This window comes from Galeopterus variegatus, unplaced genomic scaffold, assembly GCF_000696425.1.
Source record: "Galeopterus variegatus unplaced genomic scaffold, G_variegatus-3.0.2 Scaffold185, whole genome shotgun sequence".
In the NCBI taxonomy this organism is placed as follows: domain Eukaryota; kingdom Metazoa; phylum Chordata; class Mammalia; order Dermoptera; family Cynocephalidae; genus Galeopterus; species Galeopterus variegatus.
The window spans coordinates 554,674-565,812 of NW_007726296.1; the positions used below are offsets into that span (position 1 = coordinate 554,674).

At 44.0% G+C, this 11,139-nt stretch overlaps 1 protein-coding gene across 1 annotated transcript in view; it reads right to left on the reverse strand.

Moving 5' to 3' along the window:
* Positions 1 to 11,139, reverse strand: part of CCDC174 (coiled-coil domain containing 174) — a 24,376-nt gene that overhangs the window by 2,792 nt on the left and 10,445 nt on the right. The window contains exons 5-10 of the mRNA XM_008564377.1: positions 10,316 to 10,493; positions 7,060 to 7,155; positions 5,881 to 6,023; positions 5,309 to 5,403; positions 4,740 to 4,872; positions 2,595 to 2,747 (exon numbers count right to left, since the gene is read on the reverse strand). Of these exons, the coding sequence (XP_008562599.1) occupies positions 2,595 to 2,747; positions 4,740 to 4,872; positions 5,309 to 5,403; positions 5,881 to 6,023; positions 7,060 to 7,155; positions 10,316 to 10,493 (798 nt within the window). The remainder of the gene's footprint in view (positions 1 to 2,594; positions 2,748 to 4,739; positions 4,873 to 5,308; positions 5,404 to 5,880; positions 6,024 to 7,059; positions 7,156 to 10,315; positions 10,494 to 11,139) is intronic.

An 11,139-nucleotide genomic window follows, 5' to 3' on the forward strand; every position in this document is an offset into this window, starting at 1 on the left:
GACACGAAAAAAGACAAAAAGGAAAAAAAAAAAAAAGTGGTTCCTGAGAAAAGGCATTCCAAAGCTGTAAAACCACATGATTTAAAACTTCCCCCAAGTGCTTTAAAAAAAAAAGATCAATTTCCAGTTAAGATGGCGGAATACACAGTTCCCAGCGTCACTCTCTCCCACAAATCAACCAATTTACAACTACAAAAATGTAACATCAGCCAAGCTGGGGCCACTGGAGCTCACGAAGGTGGGAGAAACCACGATTAGAGAAAGCAAAAACTGCTCTGAGCATTTCGGGCTGTGGCTGCTTTAAGGCTGGAGCTGCTGAGCGCATGCAGCAGGAGCCAGCAGAAGCTGCAGCTGTGCCCTTCAGATGGAGTTACTTGGAGGTGGCAGGGGAGAAGAAGGCCTTGGCAGACCCCACGACAGCAAAACCACTAATAGGGTTCCCATGGAACCGCCCAGGAGTGAGGAGCCAGAACAAATGAAAAAAGGGAGCCATACAGAGGTCAGTGAGTTATCACAAGGGACCAGTGCAGGGCCTGTACCATGGGAAGTGTTTGGAGCACTAGTGGTGGGGAGACAGTCTCATCAGGAGAACACTGGGGCACAGCAAGGACAGCTGACCTGCCCCCCAATCAGCACAAGACCACTCAGAGGAGACTGGTCAGGAATGCAGAATTGCATGGGATGCAGTTTAATGAAAAAACTCAAGCCCAGATCAGAGTTTCTACACAACCCAGATCCACCAGGTCTCTGGAGAGCCAAAAGTACCTATAAGATCAACCTTTAAACCATGAGCTGCACAAAAAGCCTTCCCTAGGGAAACAGCAGCAAAGCAGCAACTTAACCACAGAGCTCAAGTACTGGTTTTGACAGGAAGTTCCCCCATGTTAGAAGTAAGCACAGGACAGAAAACTAGTTCTGGACCAGGCACACCACCAGCACCTTGGGGCCTACCTAGGAACTGGAGGCTTGGAGCCGAGGACTGGACCCCACTCCCGCATTCAGGCAAACCACACCAGCACCTCGGGGCCTGCCCAGGGAGGCATGGAGTAGGAGACTGGGCCCCACCTCCCCCACAACCAGGCACATCACACCAGCACCTCGGGACCCACCCAGGGGACCGGACCCCCCTCCAACAATCAAGCATGCCGTGCCAGTGCCTTGGGGTCCTCCTGGGGATCCAGGGCATGAAGAAAGGGACCAGACGGCCCTCCCACAACCAGGAACACCACAGCAGTGCGTCAGGGCCTGCCTGGTGACCCAAGGCATGGAAAAGGGGACCAAACACCCCTTCCAAAATCAGGCACACCATGCCAGCACCTGGGGGCCTGCCTGGGGACCTGGGGCACGGAGAAGGGGACTGGACCCCCCCTCCCACAACCAGGCTCACCATGCCAGCACCTCAGGGCCCGCCTGGAGACCCTGGGCATGGTGAAGGGGACCGGACCCCCCTCCCACAACCATGCACACCAAGCCAGCACCTCGGGGCCCACCTGGTGACCCAAGGCATGGAGAAAGGGACCAGATCCCCCTCCCACAACCAGGCACACTGTGCCAGTGCCTCGGGGCCCACCCAGGGTCCAGAGGTATGGAGCTGGGGACTGGACACCCCCCACAACTAAGCACACTGCCAGCACCAAGGAGCATGCCAAAAACATCACCTCCATGTGGGTAGCCCACCACAGCCACCACAATAACCACAGCTGCTGCTAAAGTGGCTAGATGCCACAACTTCCACACAGATGGTCCACCAGCCACTGGAGTGCATTGACACACGGGGAGTCACCAGCAGAGACCAAAGAAAAGAATAGGATGTCTCTCTCCACAAAGCCCATTCCAGAGTGACAGAAGAAGCATCTGCTCTACGATAATATTGGGGGACCTGAACACACCTCTCAGCACTGGACAGCTCATTTAGGCAACAAATTAATAGAGTAACCATTATTCTTTCAGAAGGAGAGAAGAAATCTAGGGTAAGTAGAGGGGGGAGGAGGAAGGGGAGAGATTGGACAAGGGACATAAAGAATAATTACGATTTGTAACATATGCTAGTAATATTGATTTGATCAACATATCTCAATGTTCAATCCCCAATATATGTATTCATCGATTTTGATTCAATAAATAAAATTTTTTTAAAAAAATGGAATTGCAGGAAAAGGGGAGGGAGAGGGAGGTTGGGGTGGGGGACACGGGGTATAAATGCAATTTGTGGTAATGGATATGCTGCCAGTATGAATCTGGCCCTCATATCATGGGCACGAGGGGTGACAATCAGCTTTGTATCTCACAAATATTCATAGCCAATAAATAAATAAATAACAACAACAACAACAACTACAACAAAAATCATCCTTTTGACATGATGCCTTTGTAGACTCTGGTCTTTTGTAATCATATTTTCTAGTTCTCCTGTTTATGAACAGTGAGGGTCTAGGTATGGAGAAAAAACAAGCCCAAGGATCTGGAGAATTTCTTAAGCTTCAAAGAACCACTAAGACTCACCAGAATCACACTTTGGTCAAGAGAACCAAAAATGACCCTTTGCAAGGCCCATCTGCTGGAAGGTTGTAAGGTATGGAGTCCACTTCCCTTACCTTTTCCTCGGTCCCACTCCCGCACATGTGGCACTCCAGGCTTGGTGTCCTTCCTCTCTTGGACAATGACCTCTACTTTGCTAGTCTGAGCCACAGTATGTGGAGTAAGCACAGCCTCTGGTTCCAGTGACAAAGGCTCAATAACATCTTCATCTATTTTTTGTAAGGGAATAAGACATCATTATAATAAAGCTTAAAGCCATTAAAAAAAAAAAAAAAATAGAACATGCTAACCCTAAAAGTAAAAGTAATAACCAGAAGTTATGGAGCACATACCACGTCCCAGTCAGCAGGTTATTTAAGTATTTTGTATGCAATAGGTCATTTACTTCTTGCAACAGCCGTAATAAATTCAGTGCTTCCATTTTATCCCCATTTCATAGATGAAGAAAATTAAGCTCAGAAACTCCACACTGGCAGCAAGTGATAAGAACCAGCGTTCAGGGGCCGGCCTGGTGGCGCACTGCTACAGTGCGCCGCTTGGGAAGCGCAGTGGAGCTCCCGCCGAGGGTTCGGATCCCACATACAGACCGGCCGCTCACTGGCTGAGTGAGGAGCGGGGGCAACACCCAGGGTTGCGATCCCGTAGCCGGTCCTGGTCCGGTACGGGCGCAACACTGAGGGTTGCGATCCGTTGCCGGTCATGAAAAGACAAAAAAAGACAAAAAAAAAAAGAACCAGCGTTCAAAACCCAGGCTGGATGGATTTCAAAGTCTCTGTGCTCCCCATATGTCACTGTTTCCCCAAACGAGGACCAGTAATCCCCAAATTCCTCAACTAAAGTAATCTCAGACAAAGCAAGAAGAGTCAAGGTCATGAAGAGTTGGAGCCTGGTGTAGGCTGTTCAATTTTGGTCATGTTTTAAAAATTTAAAAGAAAATGGACTTTGTTAAAATGCTGTGGCAACATTTCACATCATGTGGAAATGACACATGTTCAAGATACAGAACAAAAACAGAAGAACAATATGCAGAGCTTAAAATGCTATACAGAAGGCATTTAACATGAAACTAAACAAATGGTTTTCAAATTCCTAAAAGTTTCTAATCTCTTTTCAAACCTAAATTGAAGTTTTATTCAGAGGATAGAACATGGCCCATGGCTTAGCATATGGCTTTTTGTGACAGCCACAGAGGCTTCTAAATGTCCCTTAACACCCACACTCTCCTTGTTCCTCTTGGTAATCGAACACCCCAAGTGTCAGTTGGGTACATGGTCACTTCACTGGAGAGTCCATTTCCTGGCTTGCCCTGCAGCTAGGAGTGGCCCATGGGACTGAGCTCTGGCCACTGGGATGAAAACATGTAGGTCATGTAAAAAGGAAGTCGCTCCCCCCTCCCCTGGGCTGGATCATGAAGCAGCACTGGGAAGCAAGTTTCCACTGTGCAGATGAGAGCAACACTCTAGGGAATGGCAGAAACTGGGTGACAATCTGGGGCAGGGCTACTAACCTGCCCTGGATACCCCACCCACCCACCTCTGAAGTGTGAAAATAGTATGTCTCTATCTTTCATTTGTCTGTTTAAACAAGACTTCTATCTTGTGTACGCCATTCTACGTAGGGGTCTCCTTGTCATGGCAGTTAGCTTACATTACCATAACTCATACAGTTAGTTAGTCTGACCACAGCAGTTAACAGTTTCCATGGGAAAATGTGATCCAAGTTCCAAATCATCAACTTCTGGAGCAAAGTTCTTTGATAAGCTTTGGTAAGCTGTCTATAGACATACACCTAAATTCTTTACTTCCTGACTTTGTGAATATGTTTTTTTTAAAAAAACGAATACATAATAACCAATAAAAATTACAGCCATAACAAAAAACTTTTAGACTTAATGTACATGTGCACAACTAAACTTTATCTTAAAATATCTTTTCTCCAAATCTCAGTAACTAAACTGTGCTCTTCTGAGAAGCAACCCAATGTACTGTTCACTAATGTCCTTGTCTATAGCCTAAAAATACTGGAGTGTCGTTCCACATCACTTTGGTTATAAAAACTGCTCCTGGCAGTACCTCAAAGGTACACCGCTTGCTTAGACATAAAACTAAATGGCTAATTTCCATACTGCTAGTCCTATTAGTGAGATTTCAATGAACTAAAATTTTCCCTTTTGAAGTTCAGAAATATGAGCCATGATATACCTCTATTTTCTTCTTCTGCTCCATCTTCTTTTGGTTTTTTCATCTTTTTTTGTCGAAGTTTGGCAAGCCTTGCTTCTAACATGGCCTTTCGCTTTTCCTTTATGTTTTCTCGTTTTGTTCTCTGATCCGTTGTCTGAACAGAAAGAAAATTAGAAAATTACTTGCTTGAAGCCAAACACACAATATTTCTGTTCAAAAGGATGAAATAATTTTCTTCTAAAAATAGACTAAAGTGACGAATTTTCATGCCACCTCTAAGAAGCTATCGTTCAGACCTTCAGAATGAAGCACTCTTACACGAGCCTTCTGATATCTTACCCAGGCCATCTCAAAAATACCATATTTGAAACCAGATTTAAAATATCAAAGTTACACAGGCTCCTTCTGAGCAGTTATAATTTTAAAGACTGAAGCACTAAACAGTATGGCAGTTATCTTCATGCAACCTACAACATTGTTTTAAATATCAATTTTGATATCTAATCAATTTACTAGATTCTTCTGCAGTGTGATGCAACATGAAACCAACTGCTCAACTCCTTAGCACCAGCTTTGAAATGAATCTGTACCTGTTCACGCAGCATCTCTAAAGTTTTCATTTGTTTGTTTCTCAACTCTTTGTCTCTGGCAAAGGCAAAATAACCAACACCAAGTTGCCGGGCCTCTGAAATAAGTCAAAATTATCCAAAAGATTAGATTTTCCTGATCAGTAAACTACGCTCAAGCCAAATATCCTACCAAAGCAAAAAACAAACACAGTGATATTTCGCACAAGTTAAAACAAAAACATAAAACAAAAAACCAGAAAGCAAGCAGCTAAGCAAAAAAAAAAAAATGTTACAACTAGTTTTCATCTTGTCTGCCAAGTGATAAGTGTTGCAAAGACTCATTAGTTTTCAACCACGGGCTATCTCCAGTTCTCTTGGGGAGTGAATGCTCGGGATGACAGACCCTCAGGAAGCTATTCCCAACATAAGTACTTTTTAGGCTATGAAGTGAACAAAGGGGATATTTTCAATTTCCAAAGCAGAATCTTTTACTTCTATGTAAGAGCCATTGCTTTATGAATACTTCCCTTTATGCCTGCCATGAGTTCAAGATTACAAAAATGATTTAAAAAGCTGCAAGAAAATAATTATACCATTTTCCCGGATATCTTCATAATGCACGGGCCCCATCGGCCTTTCCAGAGCCTCCCTCTCTTCTTCCTCCCATTGCTGGCGCTGAAGTTCTTTTCTCATGTCTTCAGATAACAGAGTTTTTTCATTAGCAGGACTAATGAAACTAGTAGGAAAATAGAGCAAAACCTATCATTAGATAAGGACTATGAGATATCAATGCTTAAGTTCAGTCAGTTGGATCATGAAGAAGCAACACTATTCGATAAACAGAGCTCCCCACAGAGGTTTCTGACCCACTGGAAAATCAATAGAATAATTTTCTTCTTTCTTACTCAAGCACCAGACTTGTTACATTAGCATAACGGAATCCTGCCTCTGCACTTGAGACCAATAACTTTCCTTCCCACCTTGGTCCTGGGCTGAACAGGTGGGAGGTGGCCCGGGCAGGGAGGAAGAACTCCGGGCCTTCCTGGATGATCACTTGTCCAGGGACATGGAAGCTGCCTGACACTGCAGCCCCAGCAGTGCCTCCCGTCCTCACGGATGGCTAGACCCCAAGAGGCTCGAGGTTTCTGCTCTCCCCTGTGCCCAGCTCAGGCTGGCCGTGAGATGCCTGAACCTGGAGGACATGGTCTAGGTGGAGCTTCTCCCAGCACTTTTCACATATCAGCTGCCCATGGTAAGAGAAATTTTATTCCCTGGGAGGTTTTACCAAGTTATCTCTTAAGTCTGTCTTAGAGCCTGCATTAAAAAAAAAAAAAAAAAATCTAGTTATAAAGCCCTTACTTCAAAAAGGCAAAGGTGCATAAAGAAAAAGTGAACAAGCTAACTGCCTCCTTGGCCCCACTTGCCTGTGGGATAACCAAGCATATATTCTGAAACCTCTCTCACCACAAAGTCTGATTTGTTGGTTTGGGCTTCATTCCATATTTGTTGCTCCATAATGAGACATCCTTCTAAATAAATATAGCTCTACTCACAATATGAATGACCAAACATTCAGTTGTTCTCTGAGCATAGATTATGTGTGTGTGTACATGCTAACTACTAAAAAGTACTTCAATAAATATTTTTATACATCAAAAAGATCTCCTTACTAGAATGACAAAGATAATTAATTATAAAACAGCCTCTCCCACAAAACAATCCCTGTGGCTGTGTTTCAGAATGGGGCAAAACTCTGCATATCACACACTTACAGTCTCCCCTGAAGATTTTTATCCATCTCCAGCAGATGTGGCAAATCCTTTCTCATACAGCGCCGGGATCGCCCTAAGGAGTCCACATAATCCACCCTGAAATGAAAGTGAGAAGATGTGAAGAAGCCTTTATGCACGACGTGCAGGTCCCTAAGTCAGGGAGCTGACGCAGAGTGAAGAAGCAGCGTCGGCCTCAGCACCAGGAACCTTCAACCTGAAAGACCGCTGCCACTGATAGGAACATTCTTTCTAAAGTTGACACGTGATAAGCTCATTGTGCCCTTTTAAAAATCTTATATCTAGAATCTGTAGAAAATAATTGATCATTTATGTCTCTGATTTCAAAGATAAGTCACAGAATTGTGCTGTAACATCTAAGAATCTACTTTAATCTAGTTTAAACAATTCCAAATATTCTATCAGCATCTTAATAACTTTGCTTTTTTCCCAACATTCTCAACTTGCTCTTTTCCTCATAGTCTTCTCAAGTCTGACTTTCTATTCCTTCCCTCATTTCTTCTAATTGTTATAATTCTTCTCAATGAATTAGAAGTGTCTTTTTTTTTTTCCTTTTTGTCTTTTTTCGTGACCGGCAACGGATCGCAACCCTCAGTGTGGCGCCCGTACTGGACCGGGACCGGCAACAGGATCGCAACCCTCGGTGTTGCGCCCACACCTTGCTCAGCCAGTGAGCGGCCAGTCTGTACGTGGGATCCGAACCCTCGGCGGGAGCGCCACCACACTCCCAAGCGGTGCACTGTAGCAGTGCGCCACCGGGCTGGCCCCTAGAAGTGTCTTAATGTAACTAACTAGGAGGAAGCCCAACAACACACTTCCTTCCTCATTTTCGCCCAAACTAGACAGTAGGGAGAGACAGGGATGACAGAAAGCAGATAGAAAGGCAAAATGAAGTATTCTGACTTCATTATGATGCAACAGATTTTTAAATTATGGGCAGGGAATCTCCTACAGCCTTAGCAGGAGCTTTAACTGTGGTGAGGGGCCAATAAGCATCAGCTAGTGGACCAGTTCAAGGTCAGAACCAGCATGCACGGAGCTCTGTTTTGCTAGCAACTTTGTTCCTCTCAAGCAACGCTAATTTTAACTGTTAGCCTGTGATTTAAAAATGGAACATTTGGGAATCCATTACTACAGCCCTAAAGCTGATTATCACAAGAAATAAAACCTTCAACTGCAGAAAGTAGTTTTTCTCCCCCCACTTTTTTTTTTTTTTAATGAATGGGGGAAGAAAATGATTTAGCCAGATGGTCTGTGTAATTATTTACAGTATTTTTGTGGAAAGATTTTTCCACCACCTGGAATTTTACTACCGAAAGGATTTTACAAGTGGTTACAATTCTGGAGCTTAATTTAAAACGAAAAAAGTGTCAGAACTGCTTGCAGTGTGTCTTCTTTCACCATATGGTGGCATGTGACACCTTCAATTGCCCTCCAAACTCTTCAAATCACTGGCAAATCGCCTGTAATCATACAGGCATTAATAAGCAAAAGATTTTTAAAAGACATTAGACCTTTCAAAGGAGATGAGATTTCTGCTATGAAAAGTAATCATAGATGATTCTGTTTCTGGAGAGGCCTCCAAAACACACAGATTCCGCCAAAACAGAAGTGGCAAGACAGCAGGCAGCAACTGCTCCATCTAATCGGCACCCACTCATGGAGCCCCTCCAGCAACAGTCTTCTCAAGCAACTGGGGGGCAACCCAAGGAGAGCTAGCCATCATGCCACCTTCAAAAGGCAGGCCCACAAAATGCTTACTAACCACATTAGGCAGGACATAAGGACTACCAAACGTCTGCCTCAGATTTCTTTCTGGTAATGAGGTCTGGTATGTGTCAATAATAAAAAAAAGGGTAAGACCCAAAGAGCAGGAAGTATTTTGAGGGCTACCCAAGCTCAGATGGGGAGTAGTCACTTAGATCAGAGTGATGAAGAAAGGCACCGATGGAAGAGACTGCAGACTCTTCTCTTTTGGTTCCTTACAGCAAGAAGCCAGATACCTACCCCAAACGACATCCAACTATTTCAGACATAAGTTTTTTAGAAGGTAGGTAAGACACTAGTTGTATCCCAATGAGAATGTTATTTCTGGACCAATGTGGACACCCTCATCCGTATGAAGAGGTGGGTTCTCTGTCAGCCCCAGTAACTGGGTCTGCTCTCTTTTGCTCATAAATGACTGCCCACAGGGCCCAAGGCTGACAAAAAGTGAAGAAATGCTGCAAACAGTCCTGATCAGTTCCTAAAAAATACCCCCCATGATGAGGACATTTGAGCCTTGAAGGGAGGGTGGGTGGGCTCCCCAGGCAGGAGGGTGTGAAGGCAGTGTCATTCCCAGGAAATTGTCAGAGCATCAGTAGATCTCTAAGCAATTTCAAGCACTGCTGAACAAGTTTCTTAGTAACAATGTCTTAGATAGAGAAAATCATTACAACAGAATTTTCATTCTGATCTCTTTACTTATTGACACATTGGTCTCTTTATAAGGAAAAAACTAGTTTGATTCCTCCATTGTTCATCTACATATAGCTAAAACTCAGAAAAATTTTAATTATAAAAGTTTGCAAAATGCCGGCTTATACCCCACAGACAGCAGTTTCGTGGGTAGCCCAGGATACTCTTAACTTCCTGAAGGGACTTTAAGAGCAAACAATCACAGGAATAAGGCATTATAATCTCTATCTGACAGATTAGGAAACTGAGCCTCAGAGAGGATGTACTTGACCAAGGTCACACAGTAAAGGTGGAGTTGGAGCAGTCCAGTGCCTGCAATGTCCATACTGCACAGCCAGAAAACATCACAGCCAGAGTAAGGCTTACTGTTCCAACTCTGCCAGCTTCTTTTTGCTGGAAACAGAGCTCACCACTTCCTTGAAGATGACTCTCCACGATGTCGGACAAGAACATGGGTAAGGCAGCAGCACAGCTAACAAAGGAACATGCTTGCCCTAAATGACCCCTCACATTGGTGAGCCAGGACAGCACCTCCGGGCCCGGCACAGTGCATGGCAAACAGCAGAAGCTCAGTCATTGTTTGTAATTATGATTTCTTCATTAGAGCTACTGTTTTTACATCTATAACAGCCTAATCCAATCTCTCTTACAGAGGAGTCTCAAAAGACAGAATACCCAGGAAGAAGAAGAATTGGTTTGACAACAACCAAACAAAATCACTCTCAAAAAGTCAGTGCATGTCTGAGGCTGTTACTCTGATCTAAACCACAATACCACGAACCATTCTTCGCTGGGGTCTTGGGGAGGAGGTATATCTCCTTCAAGAAGACTTTCTTCTTCATCATTCCTTTCTCCTGCCTTTCGAGAATCTCTGTTGGCACCAGATGACTCCATTTCTTTGCGCTTGTCTATGATCTTCTGTGTGAAATCCACGAGGTACATATCTTCTACTTCTTCATCTAGGACATAAAAATCCATTTTCAGATACTTAACATCAAAGAAGAAAACCAAGCATGGAACTGACAGGAACAGTCACATTCATCGTGGGCAGCTCATTGCCCTGGCGGTCCACGACTTGACGCCTCCACCCCTGGAACATGGGCAAAGACACAGCCAGCTGGGAACCCAACAGGAAAGCTGTAAACAGGCCATGGGAAACATATACCACACCAAAAACTCTTTTAAAAGCCTAAGGTTTTCAGTTGCCTTATCAATACACTACCTGAGTGAGCAATGCCATCTCAGAATGACATTTTAAGATAACGTGACCATTTGGTTTTAAGCGACTCATCCAGCCAATTACATGATGCTGAAGCAGAACTGTACCTCTCATGTTGTCAGATTTTCTGCTATTGGTATAATATACATCTCTAATTGTGTGGGCTGGACTACTTTACCCTAATTACATTGTTGTGCTATGGTAAGTGTTTTAAAGGACACAGTATAGGCAAAAAGTCACCTGAGTTCTTTTCAAGCTAATGAACACCACTCTCAAACAAGGCACAGAGCCCTGGCCAAACTATGCAGGGTACATAGAGATGTATAAGATACTATCTGACCTCAGGGATTATGATCTACTAGAGGAGCTAAAACATACACTGAAAG